General features: G+C 37.6%; 2 protein-coding genes across 9 annotated transcripts in view; one reads left to right on the top strand and one right to left on the bottom strand.

Annotated features, from left to right (window-relative positions):
* The first annotated feature begins 6,296 nt into the window (after positions 1-6,296).
* On the top strand, positions 6,297-16,562 carry CCN6 (cellular communication network factor 6). Its single transcript, XM_058566434.1, has 4 exons — positions 6,297-6,662; positions 10,418-10,660; positions 14,424-14,617; positions 16,142-16,562. The coding sequence occupies exons 1-4, from the start codon at positions 6,377-6,379 to the stop codon at positions 16,421-16,423; spliced, it is 1,005 nt and encodes a 334-aa protein (XP_058422417.1). The 5' UTR covers positions 6,297-6,376; the 3' UTR covers positions 16,424-16,562.
* The window catches only part of TUBE1 (tubulin epsilon 1), a 28,010-nt gene continuing 10,666 nt past the window's right edge, over positions 7,849-25,192 (bottom strand). For 3 of the 8 annotated variants that reach the window (XR_009223536.1, XR_009223541.1, XR_009223542.1), the window contains 9 exons: positions 24,152-24,339; positions 23,758-23,930; positions 22,821-22,961; positions 19,340-19,480; positions 18,512-18,686; positions 17,628-18,206; positions 16,300-16,417; positions 13,052-13,198; positions 12,224-12,307 (listed from right to left, as the gene is read on the bottom strand). Coding sequence is in view for 1 of the 8 variants with exons in the window: in XM_058566432.1 (XP_058422415.1) it covers positions 18,048-18,206; positions 18,512-18,686; positions 19,340-19,480; positions 22,821-22,961; positions 23,758-23,930; positions 24,152-24,339 (977 nt within the window). In the remaining 7 variants the exon portion in view is untranslated. Of the gene's footprint in view, positions 9,558-9,584; positions 10,574-10,753; positions 10,830-12,223; positions 12,308-13,051; positions 13,199-16,299; positions 16,418-17,382; positions 18,207-18,511; positions 18,687-19,339; positions 19,481-22,820; positions 22,962-23,757; positions 23,931-24,151; positions 24,340-25,192 lie in introns of those variants that run through there. The other 5 variants (XR_009223538.1, XR_009223537.1, XR_009223539.1 and 2 more) reach the window with 5 other exon arrangements.

Below are 25,192 nucleotides of genomic sequence, written 5' to 3'. Positions count from 1 at the left end.
TTTTTTTTTTCTTTTTTCTGCAAGGAGGACCAGCCCTGAGCTAACATCCGATGCCAATCCTCCCCTTTTTCTTGAGGAAGATTGGCCCTGGGCTAACATCCATGCCCGTCTTCCTCCACTTTATATGGGAGGCTGCCACAGCATGGCTTAACAAGCGGTGTGTTGGTGTGCGCCTGGGATCCGAACCTGCGAACCCAGGCATCTGCAGCGGAGTGTGCGCACTTAACCGCTGCATCACCGGGCCGGCCCCTGGGAATGTCTTTTATTTCGCCTTCATTTTTGAAAGATAATTTCACTGGAGATAGAACTCTAGGTTGACAGTTTTTTTTTTCTTTCAGCATTGTCTCTAGGCATCTTGTTCTTCTTCTCCTTCTCTTCCTCCTCTTCCTTTTCCATTTTTTTAAAAAAAATTTTTTTAGAGCAGTTTTAGGTGCACAGCAAAATTGAGAGGGATGTGTAGAGATTTCCCATATGCCCCCTGCTCCCACACATGCATAGCCTCCCCCATTATCAACATCCCCCACCAGAGTGGTACATTTGTACAATTGATGAACCTACATTCACACGTCATAATCACCCAAAGCCCGTAGTTTACGTTATGTTTCACTCTTGTTGAACATCCTGTGGGTTTGGATAAATGTACAGTGACATGTACCTACCATTTTGGTATTATACAGAGTATTTTCACTGCCCTAAAAATTCTCTGTGCTCTGTGCTCCACCTCTCCCCCCAACCCCTGGCAACCACTGATCTTTTTACTGCTCCCATAGTTTTGCCCTTTCCAGAATGTCATGAGTGGAATTGTACAGTTTGTAGTCTTTGCAGATCGACTTCTTTCGCTCGGTAATGTGCACATCTTTTCATGGCTTGATAGCTGATTTCTTTTTAGCACTGAATGATATTTCGTTGTCTGGATGTACCACAGTTTATTTATCCATTCCCCTACTGAAGAACCTCTTAGTCTCCTTCTTCTTTTGATGGGAAGTCAGATCTCATTGCTCTTCTCCTGTATGTGATGCTTTCCTTTTCTCAGGCTGCTTTCAAGATTTTCTCTTGATCTTTGGTTTTCAACAGTGTTACCTTTTGGCCTCAGAGATTAGATAGAGATACTTCAAGACTGGAAAGATAAACAGGTGTCCCCAGGTGGGCAGTTTTGGGAGTAGGCATTTCATCAGAGGGAGCAATGTGAGAAAAGGCATGGAGGAGAACATCGACATGGTGAGTCTGGAAAACTGCAGTGCATAAGAAGAGAGTGCATTGAGAGCTGAAGCTAGGGAGGTCAGCAGGAGCAGAAGTTTGTACTGTATACTGTAGACAGTAGGGAACCACTGATGGGCTTTAAGGAGAGGAGTAATATGAGCAGATATGTTTTTTTGAAGTTTCAGTAGCAATGTGGGAGATTCATTTGAGAAGTCACTCTTGAGGGAGGAAGACCAATTAGGAACTTACTGCAATAGTAATTAGTTAGTAGCAATGAAAATGAGGAAGGATGACTAGTTCTAGGGATATGAAGACAACAAGCAGGATTAGTCACTGAATGGCTATGGGAGGTGAGGGAGAGGAAGATGACCTCAATGACTCCTGGCTTCCTAACTCCAAATTTTTTTTTTTTCCTGAGGAAGATTTGCCCTGAGCTAACATCCATGCCAATCTTCCTCTGTTTTTTAGTATGTGGGCTGCCAGCATAGCATGGCTGCTAATAGAGCGGTGTAAGTCGGCGCCCGGGAACTGAACCTGGGCCGCCAAAAGGGGGGCGCGCTGAACTTAACCACTAGGCCACTGGGGCTGGCCCCTAACTCCAAATTTTGAAGAAGCTGTCTGGGGGGAAAATGATGAGTTTTGGACATGAGTTCTTCCTGTAGGACATTCAAGTGGACGTGTCCAGTAGGCAGTCAGCCATATGGGTCCAGAGTTCAGTGGAGAAGTCCTGGCTAGAAATTTAGTTTTGAAGCTGCATAGGGTGGAATTTGAAGGCAAGGGGGTGGATGAAATTGCCAAGAGACAGTGTGCAGAGTGAGAAAAGCAATACGTTAAGGTCGTGAAACACCCATAAGCCTATATCTAAGTCAAATTCAGGATAAAGGAGGCACAGGAGACTGAGACAGTATGTTGAGAGGTAGAGCTAGAGCTGGGAGGACCTCGTGTCATAAAAGCAAAGGGAGAGGAGAGGATTAAGAAAGAGTCACACGCCTTAGAGAGGTGGGGCACGGGGAGGACCGAGAGACGTGAGCCCAGCTGAGAGGCCACTGAACCTGGCAAGGAGTCCCTGGTAACCTCGGCTGAACCTGTGCAAAACTAAGAAGTAGACAGTCACTCTTCTTAGCCTTGCTATTTCTACTCCCTTCTCCACTTTCGTATTTCCTTTTCCCTTCCTCCTTCTCCAGAAGCCCCGCACTGTATCCTCAAAATCGATTCTCGCGTTGTGCATTCAGCTCGAATAGGAGCTCATGGTGTTACTCCAGGGAATACATGTTTTACTAGTGATAAGAGAAAGGGCTGAGGGTTTAACGGTGGAATTTCAAACTGATACTTTTAAATGTAGAGTTTTGGAGTTGGAAAGAGGTTTGGATGTCTGGATCAGTCCAACTGCCTTCAGTTCCATCAAATAAAAACTGAGAGTTAATTACATATATTACTCACCAGGCACTGTGCTGGGTGCCAATAGTACATCAACAAATGAACCACAAATCCCTGAGGCTGGGTAGCTTACCGGCAAGCGGAGAAGACAGGCTCTCACAGAATTTCAGCACACAGACATGTAAAGGGGAGGCGGGGAAAGGTTATAGAAAGCTTTCTGGAAAAGGTGATACCTAAACAGAGCCCTGAAGGGTAGCTAGGTAAAGGACTGGGGTCAGGTGAAGCATGTTACAGGCAGAAGGAACAGTATCAGATATGCAGGGACTGCAGACACTTTAACTTGCTAGAACCTAAGGAATGTAAGGAATGCAAGAGGTGAGGAGGGCCCTGAATGCTGTGCTTAGGAGCTTGGACTTTCCTGTGTTAGTGACCTTCAGGTGGGAGGGATGAAGGAGGAGGAGGAAGTGAACTTGGTTTTTAACTTCCTGGCTTGGGGAACTCAGTGGATGGGGCCACCACTCGCTAAAATGGGAACTACTAGCTGAGGAGCAGTTTGTCGGGGGGAGGGAGAAAATGAGGTGCTTGTGGGACAGCAAAGTGGATGGACCCAGCAGAAATTAATGAGTTGTAAGCTTAGGGGAGAGGTCTAGGCTGGCAAGGAGAAGCAGACGCAGAGATTCAGTGATTCGTTCAATACCGAAGCTGGTTGTGGCAAGACCTGGACTGGGGAAGGAAGGAGGGGAAGGGTTGAGAGCGCGGGCTCTGGACTCTGCCTGGTTTAAATCCCTGTTCTACCACTTACTTGATATGTGAGCCAGGACAGGTTAAATAATCCGAGCCTCAGCCTCCTCATTAATAAAATGGGGTGTATAGTGTCCTATCGCTACTCTAGCAAATTACCACAAACTTAGTGGCTTAAAGCAACACAAATTTATTATCTTACAGTTCTGGACATCTCTAGTCTCAAAATGGGTTTTATAGGGTTAAAATCAAGTGCGGGTAGGGCTGCGTTCCTTCTGGAGGGTCCAGGGGAGAATCTGTTCTTTGCCTTTTCTAGCCTCTAAAGGCTGCCTGCATTCCTTGGCTTGTAACCCCCTTTCAGCGGTGGCATCACTCCTACCTCTGCTTCTATCATCACATCTCTGATGCTCCTGCCTCTCTCTCTCCTGTATGAAAACACTTGTGATTACATTGGGCCCAACTGGATAATCCAGGATAATCTCATCTTGAGATCTTTAATTACATCTGCAAAATCCCCTTTGCTATGTAAGGAAACATTAATATGTTCTGGGGATTAGGACATGGACATCTTTGAGGGTGCCATTATCGTACCTATCACATGGGGGTAATAACTACTCCATGTTGTTGTTATGAAGGTTAAATGATATAATCATGTAAGGTACTTGACACATAGGAAGTACCATGTTCTTTCATTCAATAAATATTTCTCTAGACAAGAAAACAGACATTAGGCAAAGAGCTTGCCCTCGAGAAGCTCACATTCTTGATGAGTGACTCTGAAAATAAATAAGGAAAACATATAGGTAATAAGGTAGGTGGTACGAAGGTCTATAGGGAAAGAGCTGGGGCAGGATGCTGTTTATAAAGGGTGGGCAAGAAGGGCCTCACTGATCAATTTGAGCACAGACCTAGCGAAAGTCAGAGTGAGCCACCAAGATACCCGGGGGAAGAGCGTACTTGGAGTCTTCAGAGATCAAGGAGGCCAGTGGGGCTGGAGTGAAGCAAGCAGCGGGGAGAGTGGGAATGGGGAGCAGGTGTTGTAGGGCCTTGGAGGGCAGTTTGGATTTTACATTGAAATGGGAAGCTATGAGGAAGCCACCCCTTATAAGCAAGGAGTGACATGAATTGAGGTATGATTGACATGTAAAAAGATGTACATATTTAATGTATACAATTCGATGAGTTCAGGGTTAAGTATATACCCGTGAAACCATCACCACCATCAAGGCCGTAAACATATCCATCACGTCCCAAAGTTTCCTTCTGCCCCCTTTATTATCATTATTATTATTATTATTATTTTTGGTGTGGTAGGAACATTTAACATAAGATCTACTCTCTTAGCAAATTTTAAGTATACAATACAGTATTGTTAGCTATAGATACTGTGCTGTGTAAGTCTCCAGGACTTATCTTGCAGAACCGAAACTTCATACTCTTTGACCATCACCTCCCCATTTCTCCCATCTCCCCAGTCCCTGGCAACTACCATTCAACTCTCTGCTTCTATGAGTTTGACTATTTTAGTTTCCACATATAAGTGAGATCATATAGTATTTCTCTTTCTGTGTGTGGCTTATTTCACTTAGCATAATGTCCTCTAGGTCCATCCATGTTGCAAATGGCAGGATTTCTGTCTTTTTTATGGCTGAAAAATATTGCATTATATGTATACCACATTTTCTTTATCCATCAATGGATATTTAGGTTGTTTCGATATTTTGGCTATTGTGAATAATGCTGCAATGAACATGGGAGTACAGGTATCTCTTCGAGATCCTGATTTCAATTCCTTTGGATAAATACCCAGAAGTGGGATTGCTGGATCATATGACAGTTCTATTTTTAGTTTTTTGAGGAACTTCCATACTGTTTTCCATAATGGCTGTACCAATTTACATTCTCAACAACAGTGTACCAGCGTTCTCTTTTCTTCACATCCTCACCAACACTTATCGTTTTTTTTTAATAATAATCTTAACAGGTGTGAGGAGATATCTCATTGTGGTTTTGATTTGCATTCGCTGATGATTAGTGATGTTGAGCACCTTCTCATATACCTGTTGGCCATTTATATGTCTTATTTGGAGAAATGTCTATTCAAGTCCTTTGCCCATTTAAAAATTTTTTTTGTGTGCCATTGAATTGTATGAGTTCCAGATATATGTTGGATATTAACCCCTTGTTAGATATATGGTTTGCAAATATTTTCCCCCATTACAGAGGTTGCCTTTTCATTTTGTTGATTGTTTCCTTTGCTGTGTAGACGTTTTAGTTTCATGTAATCCCACTTAACTTGGCTTTTTTTTTTTTAAAAAAAAGAACCATCCTGGATGCCAAGTGGAGAATATAGAGGACAAAGGGGGAAGCAAGGAGAACTTTTAGAAGACTATTATAATCATCTAAGCAAAAAATAATTGTGGCTTGGATCACTATGGTAGCAGTGGGGGTATTAAGAAATGACCAGAGTGGGTATAATTTAAAGATAGAACCAACAGGATTTACTAAAGGGATTGGATGTAAAATGTGAGAGAAGAGTCAAGAATGACCTGACCCCAAGGTATTCTGGAAAAATGAAATTGGCATTTGCTCAAATAGGGATGTTTATGGAAGAGTAGATTGGAGGGGAAAATTGGGAGTTTGATGTTGGTCATGTGAAATCAGCTATGCCTATCAAATATCTAGGGGAGATCTGTTAAGCAGGCAATTTGAGTCAGAGTTCAGAAGAGAGGTCTGGGTGGGAGATATGAGACACAGTGAGAGAAGATACTTTAGGGGTCTTAACCCCAGGGGGCTCCAATGTTTAGAGATGAGGAGGATGAGAGAAAACCAGCAAAGGAGACTGAGAAGGAGCAATCAGTGAGAAAGGAGTTGTAAGAGAGTGATGTCTGGGAAACTGAGTGAAGAAAAGTTGAAGGAGAGAGTGATGGTGTCAAATGCCGATAGACGTATTATTACAACTCACTGCGCTGTATTCTACTAATTTGAGGGAATCTATTTCTATAAAACCTCTGAAATTAGTTTGAGGAACCATTTCTAACATCACCTTTATTATCAAATGAAGTTCTGCTGCAGGGCACAGGGCACCCCTGAAGGAAGGCCTGGCGAAGTCTCAGAAGTGCATCAGCGTAAACAGTTTTGCCACTGGCCCTGTAAATGCCCTCATCAGGAGCCCAGTTGCCCTCCTGGAGTGAGCCTGGTGAGGGATGGCTGCGGATGCTGTAAAATCTGTGCCAAGCAACCAGGGGACACCTGCAATGAAGCCGACCTCTGCGACCCACACAAAGGGCTGTACTGTGACTACTCAGCAGACAGGCCTAGGTACGAGACTGGAGTGTGTGCATGTAAGTGTCTTCTTCTGGACCTGCTGGAAAAGGTTGAGTCTAGACAGGATTTTTTTCTGCAATTGTTAATTTGGAGTAATCAGCTTAGTTTGGCTAAATATGAGGTGAGTTTAGTTTTCGCACACCAGTGGGACTGACTCAATCATATTGGACACCATGTGAAATTAGCAGATGTTTACACACGTTCAGAAACCTCTGTGATTTTTATTGCATTGGAGCGACCTTGCAGTTCTTTTCAGGTAATTGCTTTTAATGATAAAGATAGGAGAAATTATGTAGATAGTCTGACTTCTTAAAGTGCCGCAAAATAACAGCTTTTGTTAATACTGTCAAAAGCAATGTGAATTCAGCTTTTTCTGTAATGAAAAAATAATCTTGCTTAAAATGTAAAGATGTATATCTAGTATTCAGACACACTGCTCTAATATCAGCCTTCCCAACTAACCATCAAGTTACTGTACTTTTTACTGAAGCAGATTGTAAAAAAGGTGAGGGCACCCCAAGTCACAACCTGACCCTCAGCTGTATGGGTCTAAGCTCTGGACACTGATCAAGACCATCTAAATATATCACCTTGACAACAATTCAGGATGCCAATTTATTTAGGACAAAAAGTAAAACTTTTAAGGGAAGGGAAATACTCTTGTCAGCTGGGCAGTTTAGTCACTGTGTAGAAAAGTCTTAAATGGGAAGGCAAACTACTAGAAGTTTGTGAGCATGGAATGAAAGCATATTTTGGAGTCAGACTGAATGTGGAAAGCCATTCAAGTTTGATAGCCTGATGTCCCTGTCAGCTGTATATTATACTGGTGAAGAATTTAGGCTCTGGGTTCAAATCCTGGGCTCTATCTGCTAAGTGACCTTGATCAAGTTGTTTAACCTCTCTGTGCCTTAGTTATATCATATATACTCCCTATTCTATAGAGTTGCTAGGAGGATCAAATGAAATAATAACATAAAACCCAACACACCTAGCACAGTATCTGATATGCAGTAGACTCTCAAAAACGTTAGCTATTATTTATGGAACTTCTGTAGGGAAAACATGACCTATCAGACTCTGGCATTCACGACACTCCTTTCTCCCAAACAGTGCTGGGTAAGTTATTTCATTAACCTAACAAACATTTAGTGAATATCAGCTACTGAGCCAGGTGCCTTGACCAGCAACTGAGGACACAACAGGGAAAGAAAAAGATACAGACCCTCCCCTCACAGAGTCAGTTTCTTGTGTCAGACAGATCTCTCCACGAGTAATTTCACATACAAAGTGATGAGTATTTTAAGAGAGCATAGCTATGAGGATGGGGGTGGGGAATAATCTATACCTGGGGTCACAAACTATATAGCCCAGGGGTCAAATCTGATCCACAGCTTGTTTCTGTAAATACAGTTCTATTGGAACACAGCCATGCCCATTCAGTTACATATAGTCTATGGGTGCATTACAATAGCAGAGTCCAGTAGTTTCCACAGAGACTGTACTATATACTATGGCTTGTAAAGGCTAAGATATTTACTGTTTGGCTCTTTACAGAAAATTTGCTGATTCTTGATCTAGAACAACAGTTTTTTAAGCTTTTTGGTCTGAGGACCCCTTTAGTCTTAGAAATTAGTGAGGACCTAAAGACCTTTTGTTTATGTGGGTTATCTCTAAGATATTTAGTGGATTAGAAATTTTAAAATATTTGGTAATTCATTTAAAAATAACAACAAACCCATTGTAAATTAATAGGAATAATATGTTTTTACGAAAAAAATCTCATTTTCTAAAACAAAGGAAAATTTAGTGAGAAGAGTGGAATTATTTTACATTTCTGCAGATCTCTCTAATGTCTATCTTAACAGAAGATAGCTAGATTCTCACATCTCCTTCTGCTTTCAATCATGTTGTTTTGGTTGAAATATCTGAAGGAAATCCAGCCTCACACAGATACATAGTTGGAAGAGGAAGGAATGTTTTAACAGGCTTTTCAGATAATTGTGAATATTCTTTTTTTGATATTATATTAAAACTTGAGAAGTGGTAGTTTCTTAAAAATAGCTGCATCATGGAATCTGAAACTACATCAATGAACTTGTCCAACTGTGACATTAAAACACACTTATCTATCCAAGACCCACTTGGAATATGTCTTCTACTCATGCATAATTTTGTAATACCATCCATTGGTTATTTGGAAAATAACAGTTTGAAAAAATGGGTTATATAGATGTTTCAAATGTTGATACACAATTATGTAATATTAAAAAAATCACACTAATACCAATCTCATCAGAAAAGTCTACATATTGGGTAGCTATAAAGATCTCAGTGGTAGATACAGTTTTCCAAAATTCTAATTTTTGCTCGAAAGCTTGAATTCTATCATTGGCAACAAATACTGTCAGCTGTTTTTCTTAAAGTGACAAGCTCACATTGTTCATTTTCGAGAAAATGTCTACCAAATACTCAAGTCTGAATAACCACGGTTTATTCGTCAGTCATTCTTTCAGGTGAAATTCCCACTAAAAAAGTGGCTAGTTCAGCCCACAACTCAAACAATAGCATAGGCGATTTTCCTCCAGATAACTGTTGTGCTTTGGTTCACAGAAATGCTCAATGTATACTTCCTATTTTGTGACACAGAATATTAAAAAGACATGCATTTTGAGCCAGCCCTGATGGTCTAGTGGTTAAAGTTTGGTGCTCTCACTGCTTTGGCCACCTGGGTTTATTTCCCAGTCGCGGAACCACACCACTTGTCTATCAGTAGCCATGCTGTGGCAGGGGCTCAAATAGAAGAACTAGAAGGACTTACAACAAGGATATACAACCATTGGGGCTTTGGAGAGGAGGGGGGAATAAAAAAGAGGAAGATTGGCAACAAATGTTAACTCAGGGCAACTCTTTCCCTGCAAGAAAAAAAAAAAAAAAAAGACATCCATTTGACTGTTAAGATTTAGTAAAACTAATAATTTTTAATGTGTCATTGAGGACATTCTTAAGTAAAACTAGCTTTTTCTTTTTGCTAAGTACATTTAAGTACAAGTGCACGGCCAGGAAAAATACAATGACTAACCTGTGCAGTTTGATTCACGCTAAGGTGCCAGCAGCAGTTTTAGCCACCACTGCTTTTGCACCATCACTGCAAATATCAACAGTGAAAAAGCCAGTCACATCTTAGTATGAAAAAGAGTTTTGACCTTACAGATCCCTGAAAGGGCCTCAGGTATTGCCAAGGGGTCCATGGGCCACACTTCTAGAACTGTGGATCCAGGTCAATAATACCCCTCAGAGGAAGTGAAAGTTTCCTCTAATTCTCTTAAGAGTTACCTTGCAGTCCTGTAGTTAAACAAATTATGATTACCTCAGTCATTCATGTATCCTGATTCCTAAGAATATATCCTAGCCTCTTGTTGGGCATCTGGGGAAACCTCAGTCTCACCAGCCATCAACCCATCTTTCAGATTTACAATCATTATCTCATTGCTATACTCAGACTGACTTTTTTAATTAACTTTACTCCAGAGCAGAGCCTTTACTTGGTTTTAATTCCAGAAGTGACCATTTGGGGCTGATAGCCCACAACATAATGAAAATGTCTCATTTTCACCTTTTTACAGATGTTCTGTGAAGGAAGTTCCAGACAGGGCCTAAGAAACTGAGGACTAGACTTCACAAAGGAGACAGCTGTTTCCTCTATGGTTTATAATTGGAGGTCCAGTCTATTAGTTATAGCTTCTTTGGTGATTGTACTCTTTTCTCTTTTCAGACCTCGTAGCTGTGGGATGCGAGTTCAACAGGGTTCATTACCATAATGGCCAGGAGTTTCAGCCCAATCCCCTATTTAGCTGCCTCTGTGTCAGCGGGGCCATTGGATGCACTCCTCTGTTCATACCAAAGCTGGCTGACACTCACTGCTCTGGGGCTAAAGGTGGAAAGAAGTCTGATCAATCAAAGTGTGGCCTGGGACCATTACAACAGCAGCTCTCAACAAGCTACAAAGCAATGCCAGGTGCTCCTAAGTAGAACTATTTTTCACGTGTGACTTTTTGTGGTTTTCTCTCATGTTCCTTTTATGTACGACAGGTACTCAGTAAGTACTTACTGATTGGTGGTCAGTGTGCGACTCAGTTTGGGTGTGCCCTCTCAGTGGCTGCCTCAGGCAGGGACATTCTGAGTATCTAAAAAGGAAATTTTATAATGTTATAGATTTTTCCAGTAAAATATTCCAGTGTCTAAAAACTCTACGAGGTCGAGGAAACTCTTCTAAAATCTTACTACCTCTGCTTATTCTCACTCAACCTCTTTTCAGGAAAACTGACCAAATATTGTTCACAGGTACTTTGGAAAAACTTTTATTTGTATTGTTATATTATGAGCAAGAAGTTTGAACCATCCAGTTCCAAAAATTTTCAAAGACAACTTTTCTATATGATACAACCAGAAATGGAAGGCTGCTGATTAAAAATATTTGAGGACATGTTTTTAATTTGTAAATTTATGTCTAAAAATAGAAAACTACTGATATAAAATTATCCTTTCATTCACTCTGAAAATTAAGCTTAACAATTACCAATCTCTCTCTCTCCCTAAATAAATATACACACACACACACACAAGCATTTTTAATTAGGCTATCCAGGTATATATTTAAGTCAGAAACATGAAATGAGATTGTTTATTACTCATCTTGAACCACCATTTACAGTTAGAATCAATATATTCATAAACTTTGTATTCTGGCCTGCTCTAAGTTACCATCTTATTTAAGTGTAAAAATGCCAACAAATGAGCACAGATGAGGAAGGACTCAAAAGGGGCAATATTGATGTCTCTGGTTCGTATTCATATCTCTTTGTTTTCATCCAGAAATCAAGAATGCCTTTTTCATGAAATTGAGAGCATACTGAATGAAAGGTGCCATGGAAATATGGAATATTTATATATGCTAAAGACTCCTAAGTTCACTTATATTTTGTGGCTATCTAATGAAAGCAATAATCAAAGAAATGGGTTTCAGATATTTAAAAACTAACTCTGTGAAAGGAACATCCTCAGAGATGTTCTGATTATGTCAGTTAATTTGAAAAAAATGTAAGAGGTTGTGGTAAATTTGCATTTACCTTATGTAGTTATTCAACTAACAGCGTGACACTACTATAGTCATATGCCACATAATGAAGTTTTGGTCAATGACAGACCACATATACAATGGTGGTCCCATAAGATTAGTACCATACAGCCGAGGTGTGTAGTAGGCTACACCATCTAGGTTTGTTTAACTACACTCTATGATGTTTGCACAACGACAAAATCGCCTAACAATGCCTTTCTCAGAACCTATCCCCATTGTTAAGTGATGCATGACTGTAATGCTTTAAAATGTATGAAATTATAAGCCAAATTGTTCTTTTTTCAAACTGTATAGGAACAGTTGGTTTATCTGCATTAGATCTAAGTGACTCAATATAAGGTTCTTCTTAGAACCCATGCATGAACCTCCCGGGTGAGAGACTACCTTAGAGCAACAGTTTCCCATAAGGCCTCTGGATCAAGTTCAAATTGGTCTTGCCTGTGGAGTTAGAGCAGTTTCAGAAGATTCACTTGAGACGTGGTTGGAGGACGTGTCAGATGGTCATTCTTAGCGGTTTGTGCTTTGCTACAAAACATGAGAAAAATCTTCCAAAATGCTCTCTGGCATTTGAGATATAGGCCTAGATATGTTTCAAAGTATATACTCAGTCAAATGTCTCTCCTCTGATTAACTGTGAAACTGTACTTATGGGCCCAAACAGGAGTTTGGCTTTTAAAAATAACCACAATGACAAACACACACTTTAAGATATATTTGTGGGCCGGCCCCGTGGATTAGCGGTTAAGTGTGTGCGCTCCGCTACTGGCGGCCCGGGTTCGGATCCGGGCGCACACCGACCCACCGCTTCTCCGGCCATGCTGAGGCCGCGTCCCACATACAGCAACTAGAAGGATGTGCAGCTATGACATACAACTATCTACTGGGGCTTTGGGGAAAAAAAGGAGGAGGATTGGCAATAGACGTTAGCTCAGAGCTGGTCTTCCTCAGCAAAAAGAGGAGGATTAGCATGGATGTTAGCTCAGGGCTGATCTTCCTCACACACACACAAAAAAGATATATTTGTGATAGTAATTTATTTACTTAGTTAATTCCAGATGGTCTAGAGTCGGAATCTACCTTTTGCTTGGTCAGTATGAAGCATGTAATGACATCATGCCCCCATGCTTTTCTCACTGCTCACCAAACACTAAACTTTTAAAAATTTCTTCTAGTTTTCTTGCTTTTTAATGAATGTTAAACAAATTCCTGAACTGCAGCTCTTGCCTTAACTTTAACTGGGATTATTGGTAATGCGATCATCTAACCTACCTTTATTTATTGCAGATGTGTGCCAGGCTTTTAATCTGCTTCCTGTGTTGAGGTCTTATAACTGTTGTCTACCTTCCAGGTATCTTCATGTTTCTGCTTCCTGTCCCTCAGTTCTGTCTGCAATTGCAAGATCCTACAGTAATAACACTGAAAACAGTATCAAAGCATTTTTATTCAAAGATAGCACATACTTCAAAGTGACTGGTATTTCTTATCAAGAAGGTATTTTTGGGGGGGGGAGTCTTTTTGAGTTTTAAATTGACATTTTGAAGTAATGTACTCAAAATTCTGCTATGTTCAACTGCAGATTCAAATCATCTTATTCCCAAAGCATCCATTTTAGGATGCACATTAACCTTAAGGAAATGCCTTAAGACAATAAACCAATATGTAGTTTAACCTTAAGGAAATGCCTTGAGACAATAAACCAATATGTAGTTGGATTAAAATGAACCAAGGGCCTGATTCATTCATGAACAGAACAAGAAGTTCCCAATGGATCTACAAAGAGATGGAAGAATTATTATGCCCTCTTTATAATCTCATTATTCTCCCCCTTCCCCTCGCATTTCTCCTAAGCAGCAGGCAGTGGAGGGTCTCCATCGATCCACACATTCACCTACCCATCCATAGATCCATCCATCTATTCATTCCCCATCTTTCTACAAGTGATTTGAAATGGTTAGTAGATGGAGGGACTATCAGGGGCCTGATACCATAGGAAATGTAACAATTAAGCTGAATGAATAAAATAGATTACACATTTGCCATGACTTAGTATATAATGATTATTTAGATAGTTTAGTTCAGTGTAATGTAGAGAATTTTCTGAAAGACTAGATTAAAACAAGTGGAGGAAAAATAATTGATCTTATTGATAGTCTAATTCTCAAATATAACTTTTATATTTTAATATATCACACAATTTAACATTAAGACCACAAAATCCTACTAATGTGTATTTCAACATCTGTTGGAAATAATATCAGCATGAGGCAAGAACCAGAGAAAAGGCAGATATCCATCAGGACATAAGCTTCAGTTTAGTACTTAGAGGATGGGCTAAGCAGCAAGAAGCAAATGGGTTAATCTACTCAGTTTTTCAAAGATAAAGTATTTTTATATTTCCTAAGAAACTGGACTGTAGCACTTGATTGAAAGGTAATTTGGGGAGTGGGACAAAGAGAATAAGTTAGACCATAAGCTTATTGTATTCTGAGTTACATTATATAAAAACAAAGGTTCAGATCTATTAACGATTAGCTTAAAAATAACAATTAAAAATTATCTATCTACATGAATGTGTATATGTATGTGTGTATATATATACATGTATAAAAAATATTTATATATTTTTCTGCATTTATTTTAGCTTATAGGAATCTCCCACTTATTTGGAAAAGAAAATGTCTTGTGCAAGCAACAAAATGGACCCCTTGTTCCAGAACATGTGGGATGGGAATATCTAATAGGGTAACCAATGAAAACAGCAACTGTGAAATGAGAAAAGAGAAAAGACTGTGTTATATTCAGCCTTGTGACAGTAATATATCAAAGACAATAAAGGTGAAGTTTAATGAGACTTAACTTCATTGTAATTCAATATTAAGAGATCCTGAAAAGTGTGTGTGTGTGTGTGTGTACATGTTTTGGAAGGAGGGATGGTGTTTGGTTTTTATAAAATCACCTCATTGTAACTCTTAGAGTCAAACTATCTCAGAGGAACTCAGATATTAATCTAACTGCACTTCATGGGGAAACTTGCACCAAGCATAAGGTTAACGTTAACCTGTTGATTCTAGATACTCTCACAGCTTAATAGTATGGGTCTTGATCAGCCTGATGTGTTGTGGTACCCTGCCATGTACAAACGTTTGGTTGTTTTTTTTAGTGAGGAAGATTTGCCCTGAGCTAACATCTATGCCAGTCTTCCTCTATTTTGTACGTGGGTTGCCACCTCAGCATGGCTGATGAGTGGTGTAGGTCGGCGTCTGTGATCCAAACCTGTGAACCCAGGCCGCTGAAGTGGAACGTGCCGAATTCAACCACTATGCCATGGAGCTGGCCCCTGTATAATGTTTTTTAAGAGTAGATCCTTTTCAGATTCTAACTTCTTTTTTCTATATTAATTTTATGTAGAGGAAACGAAGCAATGGATAAAAGATTTTGGTTGCTATATCATAATTACAGAAACAGATATTTTGATCATCAGAGAAGTTCTGATCTTAGTTACATATCACCAGCTTGGAGGGGGAACCACACCATTTCCAAAATTCTCTGTGCTTAGATAGTAATCTTGGCAGAGGACTATGAAAATACTTATTCTAGGGGCCGGCCTGGGTGGCGTAGTGGTTAAGTTTGCATGCTCCACTTCGGCAGTCTGGGGTTCACAGGTTTGGATCCCGGGCACGGACCTACACAGCGCTCTTCAAGCCATGCTGTGGAGCCATCCCACATACAAAATAGAGGAAGACCGGCAACAGATGTTAGCTCAGGGCTAATATTCCTCACCAAAAAAAAACCTTATACTAAGATTGCTTGGTATAACCAGAGCCGGTCCTCCTCCTAGAACTAGGCAGATCACTGTCTCAAGAATAATTTTTAGAAATGCTACAAAACCCTTCTCCACATCTCCAAGTTTTTCCCTATCATATTAGGAAGCTGACAACTCAATTTTAAAGGGATTAAGATATTCATTCATTTATCCATCTACTTAAACCGTCTGAGCTGTGTTAACGGAATTTGCTGAGTCTTAGGTAAATAAACATTTAATAAGACATGGCCCTTGATATTAAACAAAGTAGAAATTTTCATTTATTGTGGAACTAAGTGAAGAGTAGATAGCAAAGAACATTGGGAAGTGAGTCCTATAATATGATGGAGCAAGAAAAGGGATGACAGACCTCTGGTAAGAGGGGATTTTAAAGGTAGAAAAGAGAGTGCTGTAAGTCAATAAATAGCAACTATTAATGCCCTGGAAATAGTTATATCTGTGTGTTTGTGTTATAAAATGTACAATATAGTATCACTTTTCTAAAGTATTGTAATCAAATTTAAAGAATGACTTCTTAATGTTATGTATCTTTTCAGATCCCCAAAGGAAAAACGTGCCAACCTACTTTCCAACTCTCCAAAGCTGAAAAATTTGTCTTTTCTGGATGCACAAGCACTCACAGTTATAAACCCACTTTCTGTGGAGTATGCTTGGATAAGAGATGCTGTGTCCCTAATAAGTCTAAAATGATTACCGTTCAATTTGATTGCCCAAATGAAGGGTCATTTAAATGGAGGATGCTGTGGATTACATCTTGTGTATGTCAGAGAAACTGCAGAGATCCAGGGGATATATTTTCTGAGCTTGAGATCCTATAAAACCAAGCACACGGGGGAAAAGTTAAGGTCAGTCAATCATGTCATTATATCACAAAATTAAAATGGTTTTAAAAGGTTGGCAAATCTGCCTTATTGACTTAAAACAGTAAGAATGCCTAGCTATTCTCAGATGACTGTATGTAAGACATTAGAAGCTTTTAAAAAGGTTCTCCTAAAAATAATGTAAAATTTGAAAAGCTTAAAGTAGAACACTAAAATGTATCTTATAATTTATGTAATACACAGATATTTGGTTCCATCTACGTATTCCATATATAATGGAAAAATTACACAATTTACAAGAAAACATTTTATTCTAAAATAATTTGGAATCCTTTGTTGAAGATGTGTAAAAAGCACATTAAATTTTTAAAACTTTATTTGTACTTTGACAATGTAGCCTAGGCTCCCATCAGATGATAATCATTATAAGGTGAGAAGATTCTAGATTAAGTCTTAAATAGGAATAAGATTAAACTTTAAATATATTTATAATTTCCATTGCCTTACCCTCAATATCAGTTTATTCAGGTTTCTTTTGGAAGGAGAAAATGGAACTCTTTGGCCACTGTTGACAACTGTAATCTAAAAGCTTTTATACTAAATATTGTAAAAAATTAAATTTCCAAGATAAAGACCAAGAGCAGTATCCTTACTTTGAAAAGGAAAGAAACTTAAAAAACCTAACACTAAAGAAAGCACACAACAGATTATTTTGGCTTGAAAATAAATTGCTCCTAAAAATTACTTCCTTAAATGATAAATCCAACTATGGATTTGAAATATAAATTGTGATTAAAGATAAATTAATGTTAAAGATTAAAATTGGAGATTGTAGTAATTGTAACACTTTCACTAGACTATTATAGCCATTTATTCAAAGTCTGGAAGATATCAAGCTTAGTAATGTTCTGTTCGCTTGTAGAAATGGTGACAAGCAAAACAATGACAACAAGTAGCACTGTTTGAAACTATGGACATTTATTATTACAAAATCAACTGTTTTGAAAAAAAAGCATTATGTTTAAAAATAATTTAGTACAAATACATTTAAAATAAATGTAAATTGTGATTCTTTTGAGCACAAACAAGTGGTTACCCAAAGAAGAAAAACCTCCTTAACAGTTATAATAAAACCTATCCCTAAAGATAGTGGATATTACAAAGAAATATTCATAATGTGTCCTTCTACTCCCTTACTTACTTTTAAAGAATCAGGAGAATTTAAACAGAATATGAAAACATAAATTATAAATAAATATAACAATATATCTGTACAAGATTTTTACTGAAGACACGATTATCATTGTATAAATGCCTAAATATGAGACTATAAGTAAAGTAAAATGTTGAAGAACTCTGTTCTACCAATTTTCAAACAGGGGAAATTTCTGAAGACAAATGTTTGAAGTTAAGGCACTAGTACTTCACTAATTTCACACACTGGTATCCTCAACAAATTGTGATTAAATGGAAACCATCCTTTTAGACAAAAATACTTCCTAATAAGAAAAACACAAACTGGGCTTTCTGAATCACAAAAACTCTGAAACAGAAAGGTAAGGTGACAAAAAGCAATGTGAAATTAAGAAAAAGCAAAAGTTGTATTTTCTGGGTTTCTTTTTTACACAGCTATGCTTAGTCTTGGTAAATCTTCCACAGGCATGCTTTTTGTGGCATCCAGTTGGTTATATTCCTGTATGAGTGCTGATAAAGATGACTCAGCTTCTGTGAAACAGCTTTCCTCCATCCCTTCAATTTGTAGATAGTGATGAAGATGAGCCTATAAATAAAAAAAACTGGATACTGTTGATCATTTTTAGGAAATCTAATACATATTACTGTCCTATAACGTAAATATTCTTTATTAAGATAGTTCACTCAGCTTTACAAGAGAAATGAAAACTCAAATCCTATAAACTCATGCGATTTCTCATTTAGACCATCAAAGTAAGCCTCTCCAGTTATAATCAGTACAACAAATACAGCAGACAGGATCACCTCTGATTTTAATAGTGTAATTCTTGAGAATACATCGTCAACAGCCAAAATAAACACGTATAGTTACAAAGCTGTACGGATAATTACCTTTTTCTTGTAGAGCCTCATGAATCTCTCTCTCAGTTCCATGAAGGTAGGCTTCACGCATGTGTTATTTGCTAAAGCTAATAATGAATGAGAATGGCCCACAGGAGGTACTGAACACAGGCTGGTCTTCCAGCCTTCTTGATTCCACGAGACAAACTGTAGAGAAGGTTTCAATCTGAGATACAAAAATTCAAAGGTAAGAATTAAGGCACTAAAAATGTCTGCCACATTGTGGCAGCCCACATCAGTTAAACTACAATATTACTGATGGTACAACTCTAATTGCTTAGTTTATAATGCAAGTTATCTATTTTTTACTATTAGCAGTATCATTGCACAGTCTGACAGTGAACTAAGGGACATTTAGTAGGAAGACATTAGTTTGGCTGTGATAGTAATTCAAAAAGCTAGAAACACGTTGCTTAACATTAAAAATCTGGGGATATAAAGAAATAAAGGTATTATAATTTTCCTTACTTTGTAATTCAATAGAGCAGTTCTAAAAATAGACTGTCAATAAATAGTAAAACATAAACTTTAAAAGCAGCGTAATGGTGGTAATAAAAACAATAAGTTAAATTTTCTGAACACTTTCAGAAAAATAAAACATCTCATATATCATTTACTACTCATAAATAACAATTTTGTACTATTATTATTCTTATTTTACATTTGAGGAAGATAAGGCTCAGAGAGGTTAAGGAGCTTGCTTAAGGTCAGACTTTAGTTAAGTGGCAACGCTAGCACTTGAAGAGAGGCTGTCTTAATACTACGCTACACTGTTGCAAGTAGTACACATAAATTATCTTGAAACATATACAATCAAACCTTTCAATATTTCTGCGAAGATCTGAAATCTGTACATTTCCTCTAACCATGAGGGCACAGGCGAGGTAGAGACTATGTTTGGGGTCAGCTCGAATTAGCTGGTGATCTTTACTAAAGGCATCTGAAAACATCTGATCCAACCTAGAACAATGAAAGAGTCACTGTTTATTACATCTTTCTTCTACGTATAACTTTAAAATGAAAAGATAGTCATCTATAGGTAAATAAACATCACACTCAAATATATTCTAAATCTCAGCTATCATTTTCTCAAAGCAATCTTGATGAGAAGGGAGGAAATCACGCAATATCTTTTTTTTTGGAATAAAAAGCTTCTGCAATATATTGGTGATTTCAGGTAGCTACAAAATGTTGACTATATCATTCGTGAGCTCTATGTAGTACTGATTTCTGAAACTTGTGTCATTATTACTTAGTTCAGTATGCCTATCTACTGTATAGTATCAGAACTATCAAAACTAATTAAAAGCCTAAATAAAACATTAAGATTACTTTGTTTCTGTAAAATATATCATAAATATAGTTAGGAATAATTAAGAGGAAACTATCAAAGCACAATGTTAGGCTCTCCTATAAAAGACGAAACTTTCAGTAGTGGTCCTGAAAAGGGAGACTTTTAAGTGAAAGAAGTCTTTTAACTTCATTCCTTTATCTTTCAGTTAAAGAGAGGAAGATAAAGGTGACTGACAAAGTTTGCATCTAACAATACACAGCCTCCTAGGTCCTTAATATGGCCCCAGTCTGGTTCTTCAATCCCACTTAACTCAACACATATGATTAGGCTCCTTAGCTAACTCTAGCCAGAGCTGTGTGTGCTGAATCTGCAGAATGTCTGGGAAGAGCTGCAGGAATCACACTACGCTGCCTATTCATTCAGCAGATATTTACTAAACACTTACTATGGGCCAGGCAAGTGCAAGAGACCCAGAAGTGAACAACAACAATTTCCTACTCTAGTGGAGCTCACATTCTATCCTGATTATCCTAGAGCAGGAAGGATAGAGGACTCCCTTAGGGGATGGTGAGCTTTGGCGGATTCATGAATCCTCTGCTACTGTGTTCAAAATATTGGTGTGTATGTGCTTGTGGCCATGTATGGAGTCAATGAAATCCAGAAAAGGTTAAGAACCACTACACAACAAGTGGGCAAACTGATTCTTGATTTATCTTTTGTCACCAAATATAAAAACTAGTAAGGAGCTATTTATAATTATTGGGATCCTTATCTTTATTTACATTAGAAATATGGAATTTCAACAAGAAACATATAGACACTCTCATATGTGCTTATTATTTTCATTTGATAAAAATGGACTAGTTTCAGAACTGACAGTTATTAATATAAGGCACAACCAAAACCATTCTCACTTGTTTGGAAACTACTACTAAGAAATTAAAGAGTTTTAAAAATATGCCTTTTAATAGTACAATTTTAAAACAATTTATTATTTATTCAAGGATAAACGTGTTCATATGCTGATATAGCAGCCTTTGAAATATCTATAGTACAGCAGAAGCAACAAGAAAAAAAAAGGGAAAAAACCCCTTCAAAGACAAAAAGAACGTGACAAGTTCCTTAAGAGTCTAACATTTTAACAGTTCCTTATAGATTTTCACTACCACAGTTTAATTAAAAACAAACCTTCACAAACAAGTTATGATTAAATAAATAAAAAATGTTGACACAGTATTATTTTTATCGAAATATACCAAGCAGGATTAAAAGAAGTTTAACTGTTTTGAAATATTCAGGTTGAAGGAGCAAGTCTTTATGCTGAACTTAATTAGAAATTCCATGTCTTCATTTTTTTTTTTGTGAGGACTAGCCCTGAGCTAACATCTGATGCCAATCCTCCTCTGCTTTGCTGAGGAAGACTGGCCCTGGGCTAACATCCGTGCCCATCTTCCTCTACTTTATATGGGATGCCGCCACAGCATGGCTTAACAAGCAGTGTATCGGTGTGTGCTGGGGATCCAGACCTGCGAACCCCAGGCCACCGAAGCGGAGCATGCGCGCTTAACTGCTGCGCCACTGGGCCGGCCCCCCATGTCTTTATTTTTTAAGAATTAACTTTAAATATAAAAATGTCTGGATTATCACTATTGTACAATAAATACTTTAGCACTAATTTACATTCTGTGTCCTCATTAAAGGTGTACATTTTACTTAAATATACTAATTTTTAATATGCTGGGCTGAACATTTAATGAATGATTATCATGTTCCACATACAGTGCAACTTGTTTAACTTGTTAAGGGCAGCAGCATCCCACACAGAAAGAGAGTCCTATCTATTAGCTGGCATAATTGGTTATCTGCTTTTGGCACAAATAAAAGTTAATCGGTATCACTGTGAAATTCCCACAGTGTAGAACTGTTATCTTGCCCAAACTTAAACTATAAAAAATGTTTAATTCACTTTTTACTTTATCATTTACATACTTTCCTCTTACAGAGATTGACGGGACCTTTTCCTTCAGTCAACTGTGAATGCTAGTGTGAACTTTTCAAGCTCATCATCACTATATATGCCAAGAGTATCTTTCAATTACATTTTTTGTTAAGTAAACTGATGTAAGTTTTATGCTTAAAAATGACACACAGTTACAAAACAAGGTGTTCTGGAAATGACATATAATAGCTACCATACAGAATAACATATGCAAGCCTTCTATGGTGCTGGGCTGTGATAAGAGCTTTAAAAGGTACTCTTATTTAATATACCCAACAAGTGTATGAGGTGGGTACTCGGACTCTCACTTTTTTTTTTTTTTGTGAGGAAGATCAGCCCTGAGCTAACATCCATGCTAATCCTCCTCCTTTTGCTGAGGAAGACCAGCTCTGAGCTAACGTCTATTGCCAATCCTCCTCCTTGTTTTCCCCAAAGCCCCAGTAGATAGTTGTATGTCATAGTTGCACTTCCTTCTAGTTGCTGTATGTGGGATGCGGCCTCAGCATGGCCGGACAAGCAGTGCGTCGGTGCGCGCCTGGGATCTGAACCCGGGCCACCAGTAGCGGAGTGTGCACACTTAACCGCTAAGCCACGGGGCCAGCCCTCTGACTCTCACTTTTACAGATGAGAAAAACTAAAAGAAAAGTTGTCACCTGCCAAGGTCCTGTAGCTAGTAAGTGATAGAATTAGGATTCAGACTCAAGTCTGTCAGACTTCAAAGCCCTTAAATCTACTTCAGTAAAAATTATGTCTTTATTAATTTTCATAAGCTTAAAAATTTACTTATTAGATTTAATTTCAAATAGTTTAATATTGACATTTTTAAACAATGACTTCTAATTAGCATTCATATAATGGAAAAGTGGCTGTCATCAACTGTATCTTACATACTTCTCACAAAGAAAATGATATGAAGAAATCTAGTTGTTATAAACTTTTCTCTTAAAAATTTTCTTTTTAAATAATTCAAATTCTCAAGTAATTAGAATAAAGTTACTACATCTTACCTTCGAGGAGGAATGTTAACATCTGCCAGTGTATACAGAGGTGTTAAGCTTGACACAAGATAATGCAGTTGAGGAAAAGGAACTAAATTCATGCTGATTTCATTAAGGTCCATATTAAGGGATCCTTCAAACCTTGCAGAGCTAAAAAGTTAACATTAAAGCAAGAGAAAAAAATTTAATTTTAAAATTCTACACTTTGAATGTAGCTTGATTTATTTAGCAGCATTTTCTTAAATCCTTTCATACCCTGCTCTTCAGTAGAGAATATATCTTTTTTTTCTGTATCAGTGAAATTTAGAATCATGAACATCCTGTATAAAGATAATTAAAATATAACACATCTATAGTAGTTCTTATTTCTGGATTATCTAAAGTGTAATCCACACACTATTACAGTTGCTCATTACATATATAAAAATATCTTACTTAAAAGAGACTTTAGATTGAGTTAAACACATGTAAGTTCATAATTACTTAATTATTCTATAAACTTTACTAAATTCATCAAGGGTCTGCTTAATACACTCTATAATTTGGGATATAATAATTGCAAAACAATCTTTTAGATCAAAGTTAAGGAAATATTTTGGACAAGCTAATGAGGAGGTATAGATTAGCTGGTTTAAAAGATTAAGACATTGTACAGCAAAAAAATGTTTATTTTTGTCTGTGTTTCTCAAGTGTATCTACCATAAAATATTTTATCATTTAACCTCTATTAATATTCCACAGAATGTACCTAGGGAAATGCTGCTTTGGAGCCACAGAAATTAAAATTCTGGTCTATCACTCCAAGATCTGAAAACATTAGACAAAATAAAATAAAAACAAAAGAACCTCCTACAACTTAGAATAACTAAAAAATGCTACTGCAAAACAACATCAAAAGCACAGTGAACTGTTAAACTGTCCTTAGGTAGACCATAAACAGGATTACCTTGTTAGGTTGAGCAGCAAATTTGCCACAATGTTGTTCATTGCATCAAAGGGCTTCTGCCGCTTTTTAAAAGTCCCAGCACTTGAAGTAACCAGACTCTTGGGCTTTATAGTTGTACCCAACTTTCCAGAATTCACCATGAGGTCAATTTTGCTAATGATGTCAAATAAAGACTTTTAAGGGAAAAATATTGGGAGAGAAGCTATTAAGAAGAGTGGTCATAGATGGCATTCTACCAGGAAGGAAAGAAGAGAAAGAAAAACAATTCAAGTTATTTTTTTCTCTTAGACCAGAAGGCTGAGATGTGAAGAGAATATTTCACATAAACATATAAGCATAACACAAGATCAAATGTATACAAAATATGTCCATAAATTACGATGTCATTTCTTACTTGGTTGTCAATGGGCAACACACAGTCTGCATGCTCATTAAGTTCCTTCATTGCCAAGATGCTATTATAAGGTGAGGTTATGACATCATCCTCACCCGAAGGATAAATTGAAGTCACAAATCTGTATACTTCTGGGAATTCATCCTCAAGCACCTTTAAAAGATATGTGCCAAGTCCAGATCCTGTTCCTGAGGATTAAAATTTCAAAAAGGAAACAGCACAAATGGTTCAGAATATAATTGTTAGGAACCTGGAATTTTATGATGTATTTGTAGAAATACATATTGAAGACTTCTAATTTTCAATTTATTCCTGTGATTTTACATTATCTAATTTCAGATAAGGAAATGAAGACAACATGGGTTGTAAGGCTTCAAGTCCTCAATTCCATCTCTAGCTCTGACCACCAGGTTGGGAGAGCTTTTTATATTTCACTCTTTTCACATCTAAGTTATATCTACACGATGCCAAAAGAAATGACTGAAGAGTGAAAAATTCAACTGAAGACAGTATTCAGTCTATACTTGATATTAAGCAACTTAAAAAAAACTATCTTGACATCTTTGGTGTAGTATATATACAATCTTAATGATGAAGAACACTATCATGACATTAAGCAACTTAAACACCGAGCTAAAACTGTTTAAAATTAAGCACGAGCATCTTGAACTTACAAAATTTTCAAATATGAAACTTATTTACTATTAAAAAGCAGAAGCTCTAGGAATCTCATTAAGATAACTTTGTAACACATAGAGTTACATTTATATAAATCCAGAAATTTTTAAGAACTTAAAATGAGAGAGAGAAAATTGGAATCCTTTAACCTGGTGTTTTTCAAACTATGCATTGTGAACCATTAGGGGCTATGAAACTAATTTATTCGATTAGGACCAGTGTTTTGTTTTCTTAAATGAAACAGTAGAAATATTAATGTGTCACATGCAGTGTAGGTTAAGCAACGTTTTCTGAATCTTTTGTTTCAGTTTGTGTATGTGTTTTGGGCTGTGATATAAAATGTATTTCTTGTTCTTCTGGTTA

The sequence above is a fragment of the Diceros bicornis genome, chromosome 23, assembly GCF_020826845.1.
Source record: "Diceros bicornis minor isolate mBicDic1 chromosome 23, mDicBic1.mat.cur, whole genome shotgun sequence".
NCBI lineage: Eukaryota > Metazoa > Chordata > Mammalia > Perissodactyla > Rhinocerotidae > Diceros > Diceros bicornis.
This window is presented reverse-complemented; position numbering and strand designations above follow the sequence as displayed.